The sequence below is a fragment of the Populus euphratica genome, unplaced genomic scaffold (assembly GCF_000495115.2).
Source record: "Populus euphratica unplaced genomic scaffold, PopEup_1.0 scaffold5.1, whole genome shotgun sequence".
NCBI lineage: Eukaryota > Viridiplantae > Streptophyta > Magnoliopsida > Malpighiales > Salicaceae > Populus > Populus euphratica.
The window spans coordinates 207,494-233,245 of NW_011499848.1; the positions used below are offsets into that span (position 1 = coordinate 207,494).

Sequence of the window (25,752 nt, forward strand, 5' to 3'; positions counted from 1 at the left end):
GAAATTTCGCCGATTCGGCATTGATTTAGCAGCCAGACATTAGGTTATCGTAGTTTGGTGTTGATATTAAAACACACAGTAGTTCTAACTTTAAGGAACCATGTTACTTCCTTCGGCAAGCTAAGCATAATCGAGTAATCTTTTCGGCACTGCCATGTGCTATAATGTCTTTAAGAGAGAAGGATTACCCCTTTCTATATTGTTTTTTTTTTTTCAGTGGCTAATTTTTAATTCCGTTGCAGGAGAAAAGAGACTTAAGTGAGAAGGGATTTAGGCTCAGACCCCATAAACAGCAGGTGGGAATTTAAAACGCTATGAAGACCAGAGCTCAATATTGTATTCAGTATTATAGAGGGCCAAGTAGAATATGATGCAGCATGGCATAGGTGAAGTTCAAATTAAGCTATGGAACTCGACAATTGAAATGGTTGTCTGGAAATTACTTGGTGTGTGGTACTACTGTGGTAGTTTTTGAAAAAAACATCATAAATTATAGTTAAAAGCAAATCACACCACATAAACAAACGATCCTAGATCTGTTAACATGGAATAGACTTTGAGCACGTCACTTTGTTTATGTAATTTTCTTGTCATTTACGAGAGAACTAGCTATATTCCTGACTGCCCTCTTGAGTAATCATTCAATCCCTAGTCTTCAAGGCTTGCTTTTTCTTGGGCAGACAACTATCATGCGAAGAATTATCGTTTTGTACCATTACTTTCTAAACTTTTCTTTGTTATTATACCAATTGAAAAGGGCACTTCTTTAGCTAGCCACTACATGTCTCAATCAAATACATGATTTTTTCACACAATAATTGGAAAGGAAGATGGCCCGATACGATTGGCTGCTAGTTATCAGCAAAAAAAAGGAGGCTGGTTTCACATTTATACTGCCAATCCAACGTGTGTTGTGTTTCTGTGTGTGGGCATTTTTATCCCTTTGATGTTGGTAGGGACAGGTTCTGAACTGTTAGGATATTAGCAGTTTTGATGGCAGCTTAACTCAATTCATTGGTTTGCATTGGTTAGTCTTTGCCATGCCATGACCATCTAAGATCTGGTAATATTTCCACGCAGTGTCAACTGTCAAATGATTGTTTTTTTAACGAAAATAAATATTTATATGTCAAATAATTGTGAAAATGTAGCAGAAGAGGCATAAATCTTAAACACACCATGACCCTTCCTCGACGAACAAGATTGAGCATACTCCATTCCATGCAAATCCAAATAAATGGGGCAGGAAATGGCCAGTGATGAGGCATTCATCTAGTTGAAAAAAGCTTAGAATTGAAGTTTTTTTAAAATGATTTCTCCTATATATTTAAGTAGTTTCACCCCCAAAATCATAGAAGAACATAAAGAAAAGGGTGGTGATGGCCAAAGGGAGTAATGATCCGAGCACATTGTTTTCTCACGAAAAAGCTCTGAGAACAACTTGCTTTGGAAGTTTCCCTTATTGCTCTCAAATCTCATTTTTATATTGTTTGTGGTTTGCATATAAATTACAGTAATCCTCTGGTTTCTGATCAGAAAGCAGTTAAAATATTAAATATTATAATTGTTTTCTCCATTGCAGACAATTATTGTGCTCCCTCCCTATGCTTTCATTGGTTCAAGTGCCGAAGGATTTAACACGCATAATATCGACACTTCTAGTAGAAGAAAGAGACCAGCATGAAGCATCTTTCAGGTCTGATCATTTGGAGGGTGGTTCCTTAAAGCAAAATTAACCTTGCAAATGAAAAAACAATTTCAAATAAAGCAAGTGGCAAGGAACATGACTCTAGATTGGATGGATTGTGAGAAATAATTCTTGTCACAAGCAACAAATGACTGGCACCAGGCATGGAAAGCATCCATATGGCATGTCTACCTCCTGAAGAAAAAGAAAGAATTAAGAATGATTAAGGAAGATGATTGTAAATCAACATTTTCCAGACGCGAGGAGGACACCTGGAAAGAGCTTAGTGTATGTTTAACTTTCGAGTAAAATAAATTTCAAATTATGATTTCTTTTAGCCAAGTTTTTAATAAAGAATTTGAGGTAATTAATAAAGAATTTGAGGTAAAACTATAATATAAATTAATTAACTAAATACTTTCAGATCTATAATTCAGAGAGTTTTTTGAAGTGTGATGCCATTTGCTTTTTAAAATAATTTTTATTTTAAAATATGCTAAAATAGTATTTTTTTTATTTTTAATATAAACATATCCAAATAATCCGAGATTATCAAAATTATATTAATTTAAAATAAAATAAAATAATTTTTTTTGAAAAACACTCCCCCCGAACACACGATAAAACATAAACTACACCCCCATCGCTTCACAAAAATAAACGTAACCCTAGGATGTTTATATCAAGACCATTATTGCAAGAATAGCTTGTAATGCACGCCAACACTATAACTAATTAGATTTCTTTACCTTGCGCAACAATTTAACTGGCCCGTTAGGCATGCGCACAAATGCTATGCCAATTCTCATGAGTTCTCTTTTCTTTTCTTTTTTTGGCCCCTGTTTCAATTATGACTTAAAGCAGCAAAGTGTATCACCAGAACAGGTGCCAAACAGACCCTCAATGAAGAATCAAACAATTTATCTCCTCTTGTTAGGATCAAAATCAGGCGAAAACTTAAGAATACTTGGAGTCTGGAACTCATTGACAAATATACACAGCAGTAAATGTTGGTTTCAGCACAGAGGCCTTTCTGGAACTCATTGACTAATGGAGTGCCCTGTGTTCTTCATTAGTTTTCGTATTGCGTTCCAGGTGGCCTTAACCACTGGACTAATGTCTTGTTAGCTAAGTATTGTGTAAAGATTAACAAGACAGGAAGCATGTGAAAGCTAGGAAAAATTAACTTTGACTGCAAATACACCATTTCATTTCACCAACTTATTCTCTTAAACTAAGGAAAACTAACAAAGGAGAAACAAAAAGAACAAAATCTCACAACTACAAGCAATCTATTTAATTGAAATAACAATCCTGTTGCCCTAATGCTGTCTCTGCTTCTTCTTTGTCCTTGATCCTATATGATGTGATTCACACTAATTCTTCTTAAGGCATTGGCTATAACCTTTGTGTCAATCATGTTGAATGACCCTTTTTTTTCTTCAATGGAATGAAATGGTAGGAATTGAAATCAAATGTTGCTCACAGACCCCCCACGTAATTATACATTGAGTTGTAGAGGAGAAAAAAATAAAACACAAATGGCAGCTTGACATACACGAAGAGGATTTTGTTGCCTTTGTATGTCACTAGGGCTACTGCTGCGGCTGCAACTAAGAGCTGGGAATAATAGTACCAACATATCCAATTCCAGTGATGAAGAAGGTGACTGTTTGAAGCCAAAGGTAAATGAAATAGTTGTTCTTTCCATTAACAAAGTCAAAGCATCCACACAAGAAAAGAAATGCTGCAAATCCCAGCTCCAATGTGTTGAGTCTGTTAAAAGGTCAAAAGAAAACAAAATTCCTGTTAAAAGAATAAAAACATGTGCTACATTTACGAAACCAGGACTGTTTCGATGAAGATAGGAGCATCCTATTCCAGCTCTACTGAAGACTAATATTTTTTTTCTTTTTGGTCTGCTGCATAATTATTGAATAATACGGAGTAGATAATGTAGGCCCTGAATCCATCAGAACAATGACGAACCTCGCAATTTATGTACGTACGCTAATTATAGTGCGTGACAGGTAAAATGTTTTTGCCACCAGGATTGGAAGTGATGCAACGAATTATTACCTGTCGGTGAATTTGAATCGGAATTTTCTGGGTGCTTTGGTGTTTGCTTTCCTTGCATCTGCTGCTTTCTGAACTGTGTTTCCTAGTTTTTCTGTAACAACCCACTCATTGACTCTTCCAGCTTCTAGCAGACCGATAAGAGTTGCCTTAGTCCGGTGCAAAGACATAACGTTCTCGAAAAGGATCCAGTAAAACAGTAAGTGAATTGACCTGCACATTCAAGGATGTGTTGTTAATTCTGTCCTGATTCTTGCAAGTAGACGAGCAAGTTATAAAGATGGCCATACCTTGGAGTTCCTACTGAATTTAGAATGGTAATGACAGAAGGGATGTAAACAGCTCCCCAGATCGGAACTTTAACTTCAGGAACCAAAATGGTCAATGGGAGAACAACACAGTAGAAGCAGAAGGTCACCATGTGAGCTATGATCTTTCTAACGAAGAAAAAGCTATAGATCACGTAGACTTTTTTCCAGAACTTCACTCTCTGAAAAATGCAAAACGGACTTGAATTAGAATTGTCACACTACATAGTAATTCGAAACTGGCCACGGTACTGATCAGTCACAAAACATGAAAAAGAGCCAAACCTTATTTCTAACAATCTCCATCACCATTTTCCTGAACAGATTAGCAGGACCGCAGGACCACCTGTGCTGCTGGAACCGGAAAGCTTTGAAAGTACTGGGAAGTTCACTTTTGACCTACAAATAAAAATTAGCCATTAATAAAAACAAGATAATAAACCAAGATGAATTGTTCTAAAAACAACACAATGTATGTGCTTATGAATAGCAAATAACCTACTTGGAGGTCACCAAGGTACACAAATTTCCAGCCCCTAAGACTTGCTCGGACAGCAAGATCCATGTCCTCCACTGTAGTTCTGTCCTTCCACCCGCCAGCCTCATTAATGGCCGCAATTCTCCATACTCCAGCAGTCCCTGTATTGCCATTCATTTTCACATTCAAATCTTTTGGTTTCCATCATTATTACGTATGAACAAGTTATTCAATAACACACATTAAATCTCATAAATTTCTCGTAACATTTTCAGCTCAAGTTTAATTTCGAAGAAATCATGGTAATTAATAATGACTTATGACCGAAATGCCAGCAAGTCTCAGTCAAAATTCTAGATTCAGGAAACATTTTAAATCATTAACAGTTACACTCACTATCGTATAACATCTAAGGTAGCTGTCCAGCTACTTCCTGTCCCCTGTCATCAAAACGGAAGTAGGGCAGATTAATTTTAATTTTTTATTATTATTTACCATTGAAGCCAAAGAACGCATGAGTAGCTGACCCAACTTCTTGCTCCACAGTGAAATGGTAATCCAAAGACATTTCTTGCATTCTTGTCAACAAGCACTCATCTGCATTCACTGCAAAGATTTCACCACCCACAAAATCAACAATCATTAATATCATCATTAAACATGTAATTAAAACAGTTTTTTATAAATTTATCATTAATCTATGATTTATGATTAAGGCTAGCCGTTTACTTCTCTGTCTTCACATGAAGAAGTGTCCTTCATTATACAATGTAACGGACCTTGTTCTTTTAACTGTTACTTTGAAAAATCCTTTTTTTTATTATTCTTTTACCATAAAAATACAAAATTAGAAGTGTCGGCAATTTAAGAAGGGCCCCACACAACTATGGACTCACTTCAAAAATGGCAAAACGCACGTGACCAGAGGATGCACTGGCTGCTCCTAGAGCCTAGAAGAACAGAAGTTGAGAGAGAAATCCATGTGACAAATTTGCCCCCACAGCGAAGGATATCCATGTGATCCGTACATCGCGGGTTGTTCATATAAAAACACCAAAAAAAAAGACTGTTCTTGTTTTCTTGTGACTAAAATGCCACGGGAAAATTTTATTGATTTTTTCTTAATTTGAGCAACTTCAATTTGAAAAGGGAAGGCCCCGGTTTTTTTATTTAAATTGGGGACATTTATGGGATGGAGGACTGGTTTTTTAGTAAATTAATAATTAATAGCATTAAACTGGAAAAATCAAGGAAGGAAATAACATGGAAATATATAATTATATAATAAATTTCAGTAATCAGGATTTTTCATTTTTTGTGCATTTGGGTTCCACAGCTGCGTCAAGGACGGTAAATAGATCACCAGGTGTATATCAAGGGGATCAATTGACCAACGATCTTACCTAAATGAAAGTATAGTAAATATTTTTTTTAAATATTTTTTATTTAAAAATATATTAAAGTAATAGTTTTTTATTTTTTTAATATAAATACATTAAAACAATAAAAAAACACTAATAAATTAATTTTTTAAAAATTAAAAAAAAAAAAGCAGCTAACACATCACCACTGGCACCCTCATGCAAGGATGGCAAAAGCGGCCTCTATCAATAGAAGAATTGACAAAGACCAAACCAGTAAACAATCTAAGAATGTAAGAAATTAACACTTACAAGACCACCGACACTCGAAAAAACAGTGTTAGAAATTTAAGAAAATAGGCATTCTAACACTATTTAATGACTGTAATCAATTGACTTAGTGTTCTAGTGGGTTTTTTTAGAGAGCTTACCAAATCTCCAACGAGCCTGAACAAGGGCAACGTCAGGATTGTGGACCAAGAATGGAATGGCACGCCTAAGGAAATCAGGCTCAGGCTGGAAATCAGCATCAAAGATGCAAACATACTCGCAGTGTTTAACATAGCTTCTCTTTAGGCCTTCCTTTAAAGCACCAGCCTTGTAACCTGTTCTGTTCTCCCTGATTTGGTACCTTATGTTTATGCCCTTGCTTGCCCATCTTTGACACTCTAGCTCTACCATTTGCTGCATTGATAACAAGACATGGCTCAATAGACAAAAAAGGTGGGTGTCATTTGGGTACATGGGCAAAACCCAGATCGGAAATTTTTGTTTTCTTTGCAGATTCTACAGCAATTTGATAAGCTTGACATAAATGTGATCGAACAGACACACATATCACTAAAATGTAATCAGTTGCAAAAATAGCACGCGTGCGACTAAAACTAATAAAGAAGCAAAGTGATTGCTTTTGTTGTTTTTGAGAACCTTGATGGCAGGGTCGGTTGAATCATCTAGGACTTGGATCACAAGACGATCTGCTGGCCAGGAAAGATTAGAGGCTGCACCAATGGATAGCTTGTAAACCTGTCCAGAACACACAATAATTATATGTCCAAAAGCAAGAAAAGCACTGAACTTTGAAGACTTCGCTCCAAATCCCAGGAATAAAGTACTAGGAACAAAACAAACTGGCTGAAAATAAAGAAAACGGAGAAAGAGCTAGGGACCTCTTTTTCGTTGAACATCGGGATTTGAACAAGAACAACAGGGAAGTTAAGATTGCCAGATTCTATATCATCTTGCATGGGCTCCCATTTGTATCGCTTCTCTGGTTTCTTCCAAAAGAGCTTAACGAGGATGATGACAATACCCATGTAAACCCTTTCCATGAAGAGCATGAGTGACATGGCTAAGGAAATGTAAACTCCGAGTGTCAACAAAGGAACTATCAATGGTGCTTTGATTAGCTCCCAAATGAGTTTAAGCTGACCTGAAATGTCATAGCTTGAGACCTGAAACTGAAATGATTCAGGTATCATGATTTTTTGTGAAACTTCACCCATCTCACTGCCTGCTCTATCCCAGAAGAGCAGAGAAAAACAGAGGAAAAACAGAGGATAGGTTAATTTGGCAGAAAGAACAATCAAGATGAGGACAAAAAAGAAAAACTAAATCTTTATCTTATATGGGTTTTTGGAATTGATAACAATGTGGTTGAAATGAGGGGTGTTTATAATTGGAACAAAGCCATGATTACATGGAAACTAAGTTGAACGCTACAAAAGCAAAGTTCAACTATCTGCTTCTTCTCTCCTTTACCCTTTAAAAGGAATGAACAACAAATCTTCACTTTCCACCCTGTCAGTGCTTCTCCTCTCTCATAAACCTGTGCCAGCCAATGCTTCTGTTTCCTTTGATCAAAATGAAGCAGGGACAGAACAGAGCAGAGGCAGAGAGAGAGAGAGAGAGAGAGAGAGGGTTTTGTGTTTTATGAGAGAGAGCAGCTCATATAGAGAGAGAGGTGGTCATTTTATAGTCAAATTTGGCTCTATTTGGCAATAAATTTACATCTCCCTTTGGCAAGTAGTAATATCTGTTAGGGAAAAAATAAAAATAAAAAGAATTAGTAAAAAAACGCAACTAGGAATTCTCTTTCCTTTTTTAATATTAAATTAATAATTAAAGACAATCAAGAAATTAATTAAAAGTAAAAGTAAATCTAGAAAAAGAGTAAAGTTTTACAAGAAACCTAGCTTGTAGCACTCAATAAAATTATTCTCAGAGATAAAACGTTCATGTGCACAAGAATAATTTTATATACAATATATTTCTCTCTCAAGAAATAGTAATTCATTTAAGTTTTTGGACGCAACAAGAATTCTCCAAATCTTTTAATCATTTTTTTTCTCACTTGAGTTAATAAAATATAAAAAATTAAGTAGAGTAAAACTTGAGAGAAAATATATATAACAAAATTCTTAAATTACAAGAAGATATATAAAAAAAACATTAAGTAAAATGGAAAAGTATTTTTAAAAATTTGAAATGGTGAGCATTATGCACTTCCCATCTTAAACAAACTCTATATATAACACACACTTAATAAGGTATCAGTTATCAAATATACTTAAAATGATTAAATTAATTAATTTAATCATAATAGCTAAGTCAATAAGATTTATTAATTACTGAGTAAAGAAATAAATTACCATATAGATCTAAACTAATTAAATATAATAAATTAATAACTAAAAACAAATATCATTAATTATAATTTTAAATCAAGATTCTAACATCCTGCATGATTTAAAAATATTCTTATAATTAATAAAATAAAAGTAAGCAATTATTATTGTGTAGTATGTGCTATGTACCTCTAGGGTTTGAACTTACCATTATTGTTAATTAGTCTCAACTTCAAGAATTATAGTAAGTAGAATGCTATTAATTAGGTTCTTTGGACCAAGTTTAAATTAATTACATACATATGATAAATAGATAGTTTTAAGGTTCTATCAATGTTGTGTCCTTTTTTATCATATTCATGTATCTTATTTCATTAGTGGATATAAATTACCATATATATCTAAAATAATTAAGAACTACAAACAAATATCATTAATTATAATTTTGAATCAAGATTCTAACATCCCTCCATGATTTAAAAATATTATTGTAATGAATAAAAAAATATTATGTAATATGTGATAGGTAACTTTAGGGTTTGAATCTACCCTTATTGTTAATTAATCTCAATTTGAAAAATCATAGTAATTAGGATGTCGTGAATCGGGTTTTTTGAACAAAGTTTGAACTTATTACATACACAACATATAGGTAATTTTAAAATCCTATCAATGTAGTGTTTTTTTTTTTTTCATGTATATTTATCTTGTTTCATTAGCCCAAGCTCTTGTAGTAGAGACCCCACCATCACACCCAATTAAGTGAATCCTCTAATGAAGTTTTGTTATTTTGTTATCAACATCTCGTAAATTTTTTATTGGGACCTGGAACCTCTTGCAGTGTATATATATATATATATATATGTTTTGCTTTTACATGTCGAATTTCATTCATAGAATCACCATGTATTTGAAGAAATATTTTCACTGTTGATGATGAATTTAAAGGCTTCAATCCCCCTAATTACCTTGACAATCGAATAACTCATTGGTACACTGAATTTTTAGTGAGTAGATCCCACAATGTTACTTATGAACTTGAAAAAATCCAAACAAATAACAATGTGAGACATTAAATGTCAAATGTATTTATGTCTAGTGGTTATATTTTTTTTTTTCATTAAATTTTTTACTATTAGTCTTGGTTATCACAATGTATTGATATAGATGATGTTGGTTTAAAAATAAATAATATTTTAATTAAAAAAAATTATAAACCACTCAATTTTTGAACTAGTAGCATCTAATGCAGTCATTTTTACTTTCATGTTAGACGAGTAATTATAGTTTATTTAATAGATTTTCAACAAACCACACCACCATATAAAATAAATAAATAAATATTCACCAATAAATTTTATTTGTTTATAACCAAAATTTTAATTAGCATTACTAAATTCCTTTTTTATGATAGGAAAACCAGTATAATAAAATGCATAATCAATAATTCAATTTAAATGTTTAAAATTTTAATCTAAAGCACTCTAATGTGAAGTATTAGAATTGTGTGTATCTCTATCTAATTTACCAACCATATATATTATATTATATCTAGTATAACTGGCTGGATGTGATGAAATCTAATAATTTATGAATATTTATACTAAGACACACTTTCACTGTAATTTTTTAATCCAGTAGAATGATTGAAAAGACTACAAACATGAAACAACACATCAAGATAATTAAATTTAAATTTCACTGTACATAAATTTCACTTCTTTTTTTTTACTGATAAGTGACTTAGAAGTTAAATTTAAATACATCATTTATTTTAATAGTGTTAAAGCAACATAAAAAGGTATTTTTAAGAATTTCTAGTGTTGCTTTTCATTATAAACACACACGCATATATGTAATTGTGTGTGTGTGTGTGAAAGAGAGAGAGGGGGGGGTATGCACATATATTCCATAAGGTATGGTTATCAAATATATTTAAAACAATTAAATATAAATAATTTAATTATAATGGCCAAAAAAAATATTAATTGCTTGATAAAGGTATCAATTACCAAATATATCTAAAATAATTAAATATAATAAATTAATTACTAAAAACAGCTATTATTAATTATAATTTTAAATCAAGATTATAACTTTCCTCTCTCTTTTTCATATATAAAGTTCTCAAATTAAGTGTAAGTGGAGTCTTCGTTACATCACCCTTGCCATGCATGAATATTTTTTTTTAATGATGTTTTTTTTTTTTCATTTCAGGATATAGGATTGTTTGAATTATTGAAATAGCCTAATCAAAATTTACTATGCTCAGGACATGAAATGAAATTCTTCGGGGAGGATTTTTCCTTCTTATTTTTACAAACCAATAATCACCTAATTAAGGAACAAATCTGATGTGGAATAATTAGCACAGGATTTTATGGATCAAATTACTAAATAAAAACAATACTAGAAATTGTCCAAATAGGCAATTTGATACAAGATAGTCATCTCTTTTGATACAATCGTTGAATTCTACTTCAAACTCTTTTGTTGCTCATTTTCACCATATTTCACTCCAAAATGACTTAAAATCACCTTTAAAGTTTCATATCCTAATTAAAAAAAAAAATCTTGTTAATTTTAGATTTTACCTTTATTATTTTTTTTCTATGGGTTGTTTTCTAATTATTTACATGTATTTAGAATATCTAAACCTCTTTTTTTTTTTCAAATTTCAAGAGATTTTTGGTGAAAAAACTACAACTTGTTATAATTGTGATTGTGTTTTTGTTTAATCCTGTAATTTAGATGAGTGTTAAACTAAAATTCAAACTTTTTTTTATATTAAATGTCAATGAAATATATCAACCAAAAAATTTAAGATGTTAGCTAAAATTTTATAATATGATTTATATTATTCTCTAACACACCTCTTTATATGAAAGCTTTTTAGTTTTAAAACTTATATAAACTCATATTATCTTATGCTTATTTTTATCAAATAAATATAAATAGTGAGATTTAAACTTATGACCGCTCGAATATTAAAATTTTAATATAATATCAAAGAATCATTTAAATTAAAAAATTAAAGTTGTTAAGTAAAATTTTAAAATACAATTTATATTATTTTTTATTAGTAAAATCACATAAATCATAAATAAATACATCATCAGCTACATATAATTGCTAATTGAACAAAACTCAAAAATCCTACTGTGGCTCCAAAAGATAAAAAATAAGGGTTTTTATATATTTATAAAATATATATTTGAACTATACTCTAATAATTTTTTATATCATTTTTCTGTCAAAGAGTCATCTGTATGAATCGAAAGGCTAATCTCACTTGCAAAAGTATGTTTTGCTGGGTGTATCGTGATAAATGTGGTGGAAATTTCAAATATGGGTAGATAAATTAATAAAAGGATAAAAATAAAAAAAATGTTATGGTTGACTTGACTAGTGACGTGTTATGAATTTAAAACATAGAGGTAATAACTAAAAACTAAAAAGTAAGGGTTCAGGAACCTTTACCTTTGTAGGTTCCACGTCATGGTTAAGGGTAAAAACTCAAAAACTCGAGCCAATAATGCATCAATCCGGCAACAAAAAAACCTTAAAAATGGCTTAGCGGTGGAAGAGTTTTATCTCTTTTCACTGTACATAGGTTCGAGTCCTGGCGTGTATACCTGTCACCCCACGGTGCCAACAAAAAAACCTTAAAAATGGCTTAGCGTGGAAGAGTTTTGTCTCTTTCTACTGCACATAGGTTCGAGTCCTGGTGTATATGCCTGTCACCCCCACGGTGCCTTGCATGTCTACTGGGTTTGTAGGGTATTCAGTGAGCCGTGAGAATTAGTCATGGTGCGCGCAAGCTGGCTCGGACACTCCACGTAAATCAAAAAAACAAAAAAAAAACCTTAATAATGGGCTCAATTCTCAAATTATGAATTTTTATTATATAATAATATAAATTATATTTTAATATCTCATTTAATAATTTAAATTATTAAATTAAATTTTTTTTTAACATAATATTAAAAATTTAATAACTAAATAATTAGGAGTTGAAATCTCAACATCCTTATTTATTTAATAAAAATAAATATAAAATAATATAAATTCATGCAAGTTTTAAGTACTTCTACTTATAAAAATATATTAAAAAATAAAATAAATTATATTTTAAAATCTCATCTATAATTTAAATTATTAAATTAAAATAATGTTTTAGCAACTTTTCATCCGTGTAATAACTTACATAACTCAAGATTAAAAAAATATTCCATGAGCTAAAGATTATGATGTAAATTTTAAAATTATAACTCAAATGATTTTATTTCTAACAGAGGTTGACTTGCATTGGTTAATTCCAAATATATTTTTTTTAAATAAAGCCAATTTATTTAAAAAATTATTTTAAATAAATATCTGATAAATTTATAATTTAAATTTTAAATTATATCAAACAATTTGATATTTATATCTTGCTATCATGAAAGAAATTTTAGCTCTCACGGAGTAATCAACACACTTTTCTAAATAAATTATTTATTTATTTATTTTTAATCAGATTATTCTAGCAGAGTTTAGCAAAATATGCCTGGCTGGTTTAACTCAAATTAATGTTTTTTACGTATTTGTCGTAAGCTAATATCTTCTTTTGAGCATTTTCAGTACTCCAAACACTATTTTTTGTTCGGTCCCACAGCAAAGTGCCGACAGAGAAGCTATCAACTACAAAATTAAGAAACAATTAATGCAAACTTGCCCAAAATGGTCAGATGATAGTACGACGATCTTGTATGATTTATTTCTTAGCATTGCATTATTCTCTGCATTTTGTTTTTTATCTTAGCATTGCATTATTCTCTGCATTTTTTTTAAAAAAAAAAAATTGGGTGCAAGATAAGAGGTACCAAACCTCTTTAATTATCGAGACTGCCTCTGAATTCAGTTTTTTTTCTCATATATTTATAATGACATAGAAAGGTACGCAGAAGGAGATAAAAGAATAATATATATATATTTATTTTTTTGAGAAATGGTAATTTATAGCTTTTAAAAAACCTCACTCCCAGCAGTCGAAACCAGGCGTATATATCTAACAATACAAGTCACGTTGAAGCCTTAATTTCTCAGAATCAACGGGGCCGAAACAGAGACATCAGTTAGCATGTTTTTGTGTTTTTTATGCTAATTCGATGGATATTAACATTAATCACTCCGCACAATATGCCATCACATAAGGACTTGTAGTGTGGCAGACTACGTAGTCTAAATTTGACCACAGCCAGCAACTGCCTTGCTTGGTTGTTGAGGGGTCTTCTTCCCTCTGATTCTTTCTTTTCTTTTCTTTTCTTTTCCCCCCCTTTTACGTAATGATAGGTTAGTTCACGCAATGAAATTAGTAGCAAGACAATTGTTTTGCATGGAAATTGGATGACAATTATCTTAAATAAGCTTAGGGGGGGCATGACACCCCTAAAGTTTCTGAATCTTTTAATTTGACCCTTCACTTTTTTACTTTTTTTTCAAAATAGGGGAGCATCCGGCACCCCTAAAAAATTATATTTTCACTCTAGTCCTTTAACTTATCTTGTTTCGAGATACATCCTAATGATTTTGTCTTTTGGCAGCTCTTGTTACGAACTCCTAATCCCATCTTTGGTATTGGCAAGTGATGAATGGTGAAGACTATGGATTTGTCTAAAAAATGTTCTCAATTCCTATTTGTCTATTTGTAGCTAATTTCATTTACTTGTATTTGTAAGCTTTGTTTATCTCATGTTCCCACCTTTTCTTATGTTGATCATTTAGATCCTCTATGAAATTTTTTTCCACTCCGACCCTTACACTTGTAAATTGTAGCTGTTTGGGCATCATGAGAGCAGGCGATGGCTAGAGAAGGGGCCAAAAAAATCAAGAATTGGAAATGTAGGGGGTTAGTAGGGCTATGTTTTTTAGTAAGGTGGTTGAATGTATAAAATTGAAAGATCGAGGGACCATATGTGTAAATTCATCGGTTAAACTGTGGGTGACTGGGATCTGTGGGTGCTAGCGCGACAGTGCAAAGTTGTCTGCCTCCTCAGGATATTCCCACCAAAGTTCCAAAACCCTTCAATAAACACTAGCAAGGGCAGACCGACAGGCTTAAGCATGATTAAACTTCATATATTAATATGACTAGAATGATGAAGATTTATTAATTAATTATAAATTATATTTAAACTTAAAATTCAAGTTGGAAATAAATAAGAATATTATCTAATCAATATTATTAATCTACCACCTGCATTCCAAGTTCTTGCACCACGACCCTCTTTAATGCCAAGGAAAAAGAAACAATTAAAGGCTCAAAGACTGCTAGCTAGAATGCCTAGATATTCGAATTCACCACCCAAAGATTATAAAGAAAAAAACATTTCCAACACCGACCAAAAAAAAATGAAAAAAAATATAAATGAAGAATTAATTAAAAATGTTTTGAAGATTACATGCGATCTTATTGATTTGATTGTTAAGACAATAGATGTTAGCATGTGTTTGGATTCTACATGTTAATTAAACACCTGTTAGATTTGCAATAACACTAAAGGAAAGGGGGCATGTTCCAAGCCTAGAGCCTTGTGTCAGATCCACAAGCCACAGCCAATGGAATGTGCTTTTGCCTTCCATCTCCTGATTTTACATCTCTGTCCCCGAGACCTTTTTTTCTTTCAATTTTCTATTAATAGAAACATTTTGAAAGAAAGCTCCACTTGCACGAAACTTCTCCACGGGCATCTCTGGGATTTATTTTAATCGTCCAATTTGACAATTTTAATGCTTCTTTTCTATAGCTAAAGTTAAAAATTTATATTATTTATTAACTTAAAATTTTTTAATTTTTAATTTTAAAAATATATTAAAATATAATCTATATTATTTTTTTATATATTCTTAAATGACAATCTACCCACAGTACTTAATAAAATAAAAATAACAAGGATTCTTAATTAACATGTTTCTAATATTATATTAAAAAAATAATTTTAATTTTAATTTTTAATTTTTTTTAAAAGATATCATAATATTATTTATATCATTCTTTTTCGGATAACATTTATTCAAAAAAAAATCTAAAATAAATGTTGGTTTTTGGAACTTCAATTAACGATGTTAACTTAATTAAATATTGTATGAAATAAATAAAAAACGACACCAAGGAATTTATCCTCACTATATTGTTAAATTGGTCAAATTAAATGTAGGGATATCTAAAATTTTATTCCTACGAGTTTAAGACTTAATGCCTCCATCAGATAGGCTTAATTGCTAACCATCTTCATTTCTGGCCTCCTTTCTATGGAATTTTTTCTAATAGACTCAATTGCTAATTTAGATGAACCCTTCACCTAGCCTCCTCCTCCCACCACCACCCCTAATTAGGGCTGCCTTGGTCCGGTGACCTGAGCCTGAGCTTTCACTGGTCATTTTCATACACAGGTGAGATTAAAGGAGAATTTGGAGTGGGGTTTTGGTTATATAGTTTTGCTGCGTTGTTACAGAGCACACCGACAATGCCTTATCTTTTTGGCAGGTAACCTAGATTTCCTTTATGCTATGGAAATGTGTGGCTAATCACGATAATAAGGAGCCAAAAAGTTCGACATGGCGACCTACCACGTTGAGCTTGGCTGCTGGAGCTTCCCATCGTTCTAATAATGTACCCTACTTGCATTTATTCTTTTCATTTTCCCTTCAATATACGGGTGACGAGGGTGTGGGGCTACTCAATTTCCTCCATTTTACTACTTAATTATACATATACTAAGTATTGATTTTTTCTGATGTTAATTGAGATTAAGAAAAAATTTCAAACGTATTCTTCACATCGGTCTTGTAAACTCAATTTTTTTTTATATAAATTCTTTTAGGTACTAGTTTTAAGATTTGAATTGAAAAATAAAAAAATAAAACATATTTTCTCAACCATGAAACTGGATTTTTAATTTGTTTTAGTTTTATGTTGTGATAAAACCAGAAAAAAAAACAGTGGAATATGAGTTATATCCCTTTCTACCATGCTTCAGTTAAAAAATTAACTATTTATATTTTGGCTAAGAGAATTTGAGAATACAATTAAAATAATAATTTTTTAAAACAAATTGTTTTTTAAAATTAAATTTTTTATATATGTTTTTGGATTATTTTAATATTTTTTTTAAATACTTTTAAAAACAGTACATTTGAATAACATTATGTTTTTTTAATAATCACGATAATAAGGAGCCAAAAAGTTAGACATGGCGACCTACCACGTTGAGCTTGAGCTTGGCTGCTGGAGCTTCCCATCTTTCTAATAATATACCCTACTTGCATTTATTCTTTTCATTTTCCCTTCAATATACGGGTGACGAGGGTGTGGGGCTACTCAATTTCCTCCATTTTACTACTTAATTATACATATACTAAGTATTGATTTTTTCTGATGTTAATTGAGATTAAGAAAAAATTTCAAACGTATTCTTCACATCGGTCTTGTAAACTCAATTTTTTTTTATATAAATTCTTTTAGGTACTAGTTTTAAGATTTGAATTGAAAAATAAAAAAATAAAACATATTTTCTCAACCATGAAACTGGATTTTTAATTTGTTTTAGTTTTATGTTGTGATAAAACCAGAAAAAAAAACAGTGGAATATGAGTTATATCCCTTTCTACCATGCTTCAGTTAAAAAATTAACTATTTATATTTTGGCTAAGAGAATTTGAGAATACAATTAAAATAATAATTTTTTAAAACAAATTGTTTTTTAAAATTAAATTTTTTATATATGTTTTTGGATTATTTTAATATTTTTTTTAAATACTTTTAAAAACAGTACATTTGAATAACATTATGTTTTTTTAAAAAAAAATTATGTAAAACTTAATTAATAGCAACTAGTAAGAAAATGTTGCAGAGATCACTGACAAATGATTTTCCAAATCTGACTTTTGATAAGAAACTTTCCAAGTCAAGAAGTAAGAATTTTCAATGAGAAAATGTGTTTCTTGTACACAAGAGCCTAGCTATTAAAAGGATCCAAAAGGAGAAAAAACAGTAATTTTGATGCCTCTTTATTTATTTTTACATGAGACACGATCTTTTCTTTAAATTAATTATTTGATAGGCAGTTGATAAAAATTTGAGATTAAAATTTTTTTTTATATATAATTTTAAGTTTGAATTTTTAATTATTTATATAATGATCATTAAAAATTTACACAATTATTAACTTTAAAATTTATAAAATTAGTTATAATATGTATAAATTAATTTAAATATCCATATTAATTTAATAAAAAAATCAAATCTTGGCTTTCGAGGTTGATTTTTCAACCCTCGTGTTCCTTTTTTTTCCTGTTATGTGTCTTGGGTTTTTGCTGACAATAAGCAACATATTAAATCTCCATAAAAATATGCAGCTTGGTGCATGGAACAATTAATTAATTCAATTTTATTTTTTATTCAGTGGGAATGTGAAAGGGTGTGGTTCATAGTCAAAGTTAATGGCCCCTTTTTATATCGATTAACACTCCTTTTTTTCTTCTTTTTTTTCTCGTGCATTGATTGTAGAGTGGAAGGTTTTGTGCACAAGAAACGATGTCTTGTGAAGTTGACAAACATTATTAGTATTGATCAAGGCAGTTTCATGCATACGTAATGGATTCAATTTACTTATTTCTTTAGGATAAATCTCTAAATTTTGTCAACAAACATTGAATCTCTATACATACGTCACGTCCGAACCAAATCATGAGATAATTAAGAGGAAAAATAGAAAAGAAATGAGAGGCATCGACGGGCTCGTGAGATTATTTAGTTTTTTTTTCTTCCTTTTATTCAAGTACAATGGAATTGTTGCTTCCATGGCCACGGTCCGATTATGGGTCGGAGCTCGTCGGCCTCACGAATATTTGGTCATAAATTATATATATATATATATAGAAAAATAAAAAGATTAATGGTGGAGAGCAATAGCTTTGAAAATGATGCTTTAAAGCAACAATACAACAAATAAAGAGTTGGGTTTCGTTTTTTTTTTTGAAATATGATTTACCATACCATCCCTAGCTATGAGTCATAGAGGAGGATCTGGTTTCGCAGAGCGGGGAAAAAATTTAAGAACCGCAGCCTGTAGGTCAAGTACAGGGCTATAACCACCAGATCTCGCTAGCATTGTACTTAGGCTATGAACGTCTTTCTCTAAGCCCTTTAATTGTACCTATTAACTTCTCAATCCCATCAAAACTTTGATCATGCTCTGTTCGTTGTATATTAAAATAATAATTTTTATTTTTAAAAAACTATTTTTAATATTAATACAGTGAAATAATATAAAAACATTATAAAAATTAATTGAAAACAAAAAATAAAAAAAATGAGAGTTTTGTTTTTGTTTAGATTCATTTTAGCGCTAGTGAATAGTTTAGGGAATAATGTGAGGTTTGTCAACCATTATTGTTATGTGGTGTTTAGTATTGTTGTGATTATTATTTTTTAAAATGTTTTTTATTTATAAATATATTAAAAAATATTTTTTTTTAAAAATAATATATATATATTATGAAACAATTTTTGGACCGTGTTCCAAACTCTATCATAGGCAGCACAATTATTAACCTAATTAATTAAACGTATAAAATTGCCTTGCCATCGATAAAGGTGCACACAAGTAACCTTCACGGATTTTATAAATTGAAGATCTTACTTTACCATGCTGACCTACGTGATTCTAAGGAAGTGTTAAACACTTGTCTCGCAATGAGAAGTCTTGGAATGTTGTAGAAGCAACCGCCGGTACTTATTCTATAGGTTTATTTTGAAAAAGGAAGAGATAGATAATAAAATAAAAATAATATTCAAACTCATAAAAACGATTATATATATACATATATATATATAATTTTCTCTCTTTTTATATATATATATATATATAATTTTCTCTCTTGTTTTTTATAATTTTATTATGTCTATCTTTTTTTGCTGAGTGAGTAGAGGAGTGATTACTCTAAAATTTATTATCTCATAACTGTTTTAAATTTAGCATTTGGGTGCTGTGATAAATAAAAGCAGAATCTTATGAGCTATAGAAGAGATGTTATGGACTTGGAGATTGAAGGTTAAAATTACCCTGCGTTTTTATCTAGACTTGAATATCAAGAGAGGTATAAAAAAATAATATTAAAATTAAATTTATTCTTGAGCTGTTCAGGATCCCAAATTCGACCCAACATTAATATTTTTTGATTTACTGAGATTCGAAGGCCCAATTTCTAGCTTCAAAAGAGAAAAGAATCGTTAGGTAGGCTATGAAGTATGACACGACTCTGAAAAGAAAAGGACCTGATGAAATTCAGCTTAGCAGACTTTGTTCGTCCGCGAGATTGCGGCGAAGATTACTTTACAAATAGTTTTCTAAGTTTTTTTTTAATATATTAAAATAATATTTATTTATTTATTTTTAATTTAGCATATTAAAATATTAAAAAATATTAATCTGAAATTCTTTTCAAAGAAAATACAGTCCAATCACGTTCCCCAAAAAAATTAATTAAACATCATTTATTATAGTTTGATAAAGATCAACATCAAATCAAGTCTATTAATGCATCATAAATCATTCACCGGCTACCTCTATTTGAACATGTTTAAAGAGAGTCTTATAATTGCTAATGCTTGAACTTGATTCATGGGAGTGTGTACCAAAAGGGAAAACGGCAGCACAACATTCTACTACGGCATGGATTTGTTTTTGGAGGATGAAGGAGGCTATTTTGCTGAAAACCCTTCAATTTCCTAGTTTTCTATGGAAATAGATGTTTCCTTTTCTTCTTCAACTTTCTGGTCCATTTCCTCCCATGTCGTATACTTTATTGATAATGCTCTCGCTTTACTTGCTTGGAGGTAGTGCAAGGTTAGGTTTTGATACACACTGCTGTGTACACTCCTTAATAAAATCCCCATATCTCATGCTTCTCTTGTTTCTTAGCGAGCCCACTTTTTCAAAAATCTCCTTCGATTTTTCTTCATGGAAATTGACGATCTGCCGCTGATATTGCTCTAAAGTTTTCGTCATTTCCAAGTAAACTGATATCCTTTCTCTAAACTGCAATGATATTAATATTAATAATAATCTAATATTGACCCCTCTCCTCCACTCATAAAACAACAAAATTTATACACGTTTTAGGTACCGTGATTTATGCCACATGTGGATTAGGGTCAAGAGTCAAACATGTTTTAATGTTGTCGTGGCCAGCAAATACGAAGTAGACTGACCCTTTCTTGCTGCTCCATTCCTGTTTCTTCTTTTGTACATCAAAGGGGGAGGTATGGATGGTCACTGAGATTCAACTTGGAGTATATAGGTTAGAGATTGTGCTTCTTTTATGCTCTTAGATTTAAAGGCATTTTCTTTTCCCTTTCTGATGATTCAACTGCCCTGAACTCAAGTTCATATCATGGCCTGTAACTTAGAACCTGTTTGACATAATTTCGGCATAATTCAAAAAAAAAAAGATCATAAACATGCTTAGTTAAATCAAGTTTTGGCTTTAAAAATATCTTAAACGAAGTGAATTCTACATAAACGATACGCATTCAGGCAACAGTTGACAAAGTATGGAGTCGCTGGCTTCTGAAAGCAGACAACATTAACCACCAACGACTATCGAGGAACATTTCATGCCTACACAATTTCATTACTGTTCATTTTTCTACGACAATACATCACCCATGGGCTCCCATATCTCATTAAAGAGATAGATTAACAGCTACTTGATTAGTTTTGAGAGATGAGTTAGAAGAATATTAAAAAGGGGATAATCAAATCAGCAATGGAATGCCCTACGTTGATATTTTGAGCATGATAGTGGACCTCTATTATGAAGACTTTGGACCAACGAAGTACTGATTGCTGGTTGCTGAAGTAGAATTACTTCATTGTCTGCCAAAATATATGCATATGCTGTCATGATGTGGCCAAGTATGCTGGTGCTAATTAACTCAAGACAGCATCCTTAATCTTGCTCCCTCAGGCAAGTAATCATAAAGTCACTGCTGTTAATTATTGCTAACCCACTCCATCTAATGCTTCAAATGTTCTTAGGTATTACCACAACTATAATTCTTTAATGAACAACTTTTCATCTTGAGGCCAGCAACGGTGACAACAATGAACAAGTATCGTTCGAAGTGGATATACAGCATTGTTTTTTCTAATGGTACATGGTACATTATACAAAAGAGATGTTACTAACCTAAAAGATCGTCCTGATTAATGCACAGCAAAGTCCAGTGAATGCAGGCAGCTAACAAGCAACCTGCTGATTATTGGATGCACGACTTTGGTCGGTGTCCAGAGCCCATTTAGAAGCGGAGCAAGCTATTTCATAATTTGTCATGGACATCTACCGTTGTATTAGATTGATCAAGATGCAGACCATCCCATGTCTTAACTCCAGAAAAGGAGCTTGAAAAGGCATTTCTTTGGCCAGATGAGAAGCACAGATTCCCATTTCTTTGACCATGAAGCCTGAGATTGTTTCGAACAAAAAAAAGATCTTCCATTCTCTGCTCTCCCAACCTGTTTGCTGATTCTCGACATGAGAAGTCACTAGCTTGCCAAATCTCTTCGCACAATGCAACACTTGAAACCTGGCTCAGAACTTTTATGGCTAGTGTTTGTAAGTTGGGTGTTTCAAAACCGAAGTTTTCCCACCAAGCCACTGGATCCATTTTATCCCTACAATCCACGGCATCTTCCTCTCCCATGGATCCTTCCAGACGCCAGTATGAGCTGAACTGCTCTCTGAGAACACGTCTGGCTGTGCTTTCACTCTCATATCTTTCTAGCGTAGCTTTCCAGCCCCGCATTACAGATTTATCCTTTGTTTGACCTTTTCCAATATATCTAGGATTCAGTAAATAACCTGCAGCATGAAGAGGGGAAAATAGAACATCCCACCTGTTCTCAATCAGTCCTTCTAACTGATTCAATATGCCATCATCAATTGCCTGACTCCTCAAGGCTTCAAGTGCCTGAACCCTCCAGTCATAAACAGCACCAAGAACAGATTTGTCGATATCAATTGTAGCAAGCAAACTTACAAAAGGCTCATATAACTGCAACAATAAATCAGCCTTGCTCCAGAACCCATCATCTAAAATGGCAGATTCAACATTTACAACATCCTCTGCCATATTATTCTTCCATTGCTTCCAGTCTTCACTAACAACCACAACCTGGAGTGATTGCCTTAGCTCAAATACCCTCCGGAGAAAGCAATACGAAGGTGCAAGCTTGGCAGAGATTGGATCGGAAAACTCTTTCCAATCTTGACCAAAAGTGCACGAAGAAGTATGTTGATATGTGATCATGCATTGCTCAATTGCCTTGGCACACAAGACAACAGGTTTTATCCATTCCAGTTCGGCCATTTCTTCCATCAACATGAGGACAGAGTGTGAAGTGCAAGGAGACCAGAAGATATTAGGGAACTTTGACGATAAATAGGACTCGGATGATTTGCATGCATTGCCTAGATGTGAAACTATCTGAAGAACATTTGTGGGGCCAACTTCCATAATAGTATCAGCGAGAGCACCAGTAAACACGTGCTCTCCCTCGTCAGTATCATTGACATCAACTGCCTTTAAAAATACAAGTCCCCTTGGGCTGGAGATAAATATATTGACATGTACGCTGCCTGATGCACCATCTAAGCGACTGGCACACAGTATTGTGCATCCTGTATGTGGCCATGACTCCCTAACTAGAGCTACTGATTTTTCAATCCTCGCTTTCTCTTTGCTTAAAAAAGAATCAGACAGCTTATCTATTGATGGGGGTTCATACCCAGACCCAAAAGCACCAATTGCTTTCACCATTTCACGAAAGTAAGGAGAGTTGACGATATCAATATTTAATCCATCAGCATAAAAAAATCTAGCTACTATGTCATCTATATCTTCTTTTGTGATGGTTTTCCAGGCAAGAGCTGGCTGAGAAGTCCGAGTGCGTTTACAAGGCTTCCCAGTGACAGAATTCTTTTTCTTCTTCTGTGAAACACGCTCCTCTTCTAGGACCTGAAATGCTTCTCGTAAAGACCTGTCTATTGCAGGGCAGCTTTTGACCCCAACACCTGAGAACCCTAGTAGGTGGGCCCTGACACGTGAATAAGACCCATTATATCGTAGATTACAGTGGTTACATTTCCACCTTTTTGTACCACTTCCCCTGTCAAATCCACCAAACACGCTAACATGTTCCCATCCCCACTTATCAGATTCTGATGGCATACTTCCGAGCCTTTTCTGAATACCAAAGAAATGGAACACTGATCTGTTAAAATAAAACATAAGAGAACACCACTGAGAAAAGCATTGCCTGCAGGACATCTACAAGTACCATCAAAGTCCCAATTCCATGCCGCTAAATACGTCTAAATAGAATTTATTTTTCCTTTGAAGCAGCAAGTATAAGAACGTAGAAAGCAAACAAAAATCTCCAAAAATGAGAAGGACAGCTATCTGGCATTTTACTTCGATTGCTTGGAAACTTACAAATCTAGTGGCATTTTTGTGTTCCCATATACTGACCTGTGAAGATGCTCAATCATGGACTTTCAGAGAGCTTGGTCGAGTTCGACCACCTCCTATTCATTTTGTATGAAATTCGGGTGGAATCTTTCTTATTTCACTGCTTTCCAAAACTTCTCTTATTTATAGCACATTTCATTCAAAGGATTTTTTTAAGTGTTTGACACAATAGACTAACCGCTCGCAAATCAGAAAAAGCAATGGTTGACAAAATTGTCTTTCCGATCAAACCAGAAAAGATTCAGATACGTGTATAAGAGAAGGAAGCAAATACCATGGAGAACAACGCAAGTTGAATATCTTTGACAGCTCAAGTATTTATGTAAATCTATAAGCTGCTAATGTCCTGGCATATAAAAACTAGCTCTCTAGAATAGCAAAAATTCCAACTGGGCTACAGGAAGCTGAATCGGTGAATGTTATGGCATAATGAAACATAACTAATACCATGATTAAACAGAGCTATAGGCAACAAAATTGGAGAAATTATGTCATTTTTTATATCACGGAACCAGGAAACATAACTATGCTTCAACAGATTATCACACTAAGTGAATTGAACTTCCTAAAAAGTAGCATGCCAGGCAAGGCATTCATGCAATGTATCTGCAAAAATGGTACCGATGCTTTGCACCATTGTCAATGGCAATACAAAGAACTTCTTTTAAAAAAGAGATTTTTCAATGTAAAGAAGAACTAGCAACTTCTACTAGCTCGTGCTTGGACTTTTAAGTCTGACACTAGTCCGTTCCCTTTCTGCTTCGATTTGTTAACTATAATAGTCTGGGCTTTTCTCCAGTCAGTAATAACCTCTTAGTTGGTACAAACCATCATCTCTTTCCCTATACTAAAATGAACGCATCTCTTTCTTAGTCGAGATTAGTGAGCTTTCATTTGTCAGCAGAGGAACCGCGCACCTGTTGGTACCTGAGGAAAGTACTAGCTTAAGCGACAACTAGCCTTTTTATTTCAACAGTAAACTTCTCTACTCGCTCCTGTTAGGGGACCCTCTTATACTGTAGCTCTGCTCATTCCGGGGATGAAATGGCTAGACTACCAATGCTTTACACCGTTGTCAATGACAACATAAAAGAGATTTTTCAATCTAAAGAAGAAACTTCCTAGCACACAATCTCTTCATGCTACAGCTAAACTGATTGTGATGCAGAGGCATCCAAACTAAGTTCCCTGCCTGGCACTCATCATAAAACAGAATTCAGCAAGATTCTGACTCTAACCCAGGGCTTGGTGCATTTTATACAGGCTAAGTCGTGCATTTTCGACTTCAACTTCCCAGGGGTGCCACCGTCTAGTCTGATAACAAACGTAGAACAAGTTATTGATGTCCAAAGTTTAAACTATCATTCCTTATCCAAACAAATTTGCCAAAGCACACTGATCAAAGGTGCCAGCTTGCGTTCTGTCTACAAGTTAACCTTGGTTCTTGATCAAAGATTGGAACTTAACCAATCTTTTCAGGTGATTCTAATTTCTAACTTGAAAAAGATCGCAACTTTACCACTCAACTTCATCTACATTTAACTCTGATTTTGAAAGCTACAAAAACCCAACAAAATTCCAAGCTCTAAAATCATTTAAATTGTCACTAATCTTTAATCAACCCCCCCCCCCCGCCGC

The 25,752-nt window shown here is 32.7% G+C and overlaps 2 protein-coding genes across 4 annotated transcripts in view; both read right to left on the reverse strand.

Annotated features, from left to right (window-relative positions):
* Positions 1 to 2,853: 2,853 nt before the first annotated feature.
* LOC105111891 (glucomannan 4-beta-mannosyltransferase 2-like) lies at positions 2,854 to 7,875 on the reverse strand. The gene is made up of 9 exons (XM_011007371.1): positions 7,080 to 7,875; positions 6,838 to 6,936; positions 6,342 to 6,594; positions 5,045 to 5,155; positions 4,574 to 4,710; positions 4,357 to 4,470; positions 4,054 to 4,253; positions 3,767 to 3,976; positions 2,854 to 3,463 (listed from the first exon to the last, which is right to left on the reverse strand). Exons 1-9 carry the CDS (start codon positions 7,413 to 7,415, stop codon positions 3,301 to 3,303), a joined length of 1,623 nt encoding a protein of 540 aa, XP_011005673.1. The 5' UTR covers positions 7,416 to 7,875; the 3' UTR covers positions 2,854 to 3,300.
* Positions 7,876 to 20,641: 12,766 nt separating this feature from the next.
* The window catches only part of LOC105111899 (uncharacterized), a 5,586-nt gene continuing 475 nt past the window's right edge, over positions 20,642 to 25,752 (reverse strand). Inside the window, exons 2-3 of one of the 3 annotated variants that reach the window (XR_839676.1) lie at positions 21,774 to 23,857; positions 20,642 to 20,994 (exon numbers count right to left, since the gene is read on the reverse strand). Coding sequence is in view for 2 of the 3 variants with exons in the window: in XM_011007395.1 (XP_011005697.1) it covers positions 21,904 to 23,814 (1,911 nt within the window). In the remaining variant the exon portion in view is untranslated. Of the gene's footprint in view, positions 20,995 to 21,664; positions 23,858 to 25,752 lie in introns of those variants that run through there. The other 2 variants (XM_011007395.1, XM_011007383.1) reach the window with 2 other exon arrangements.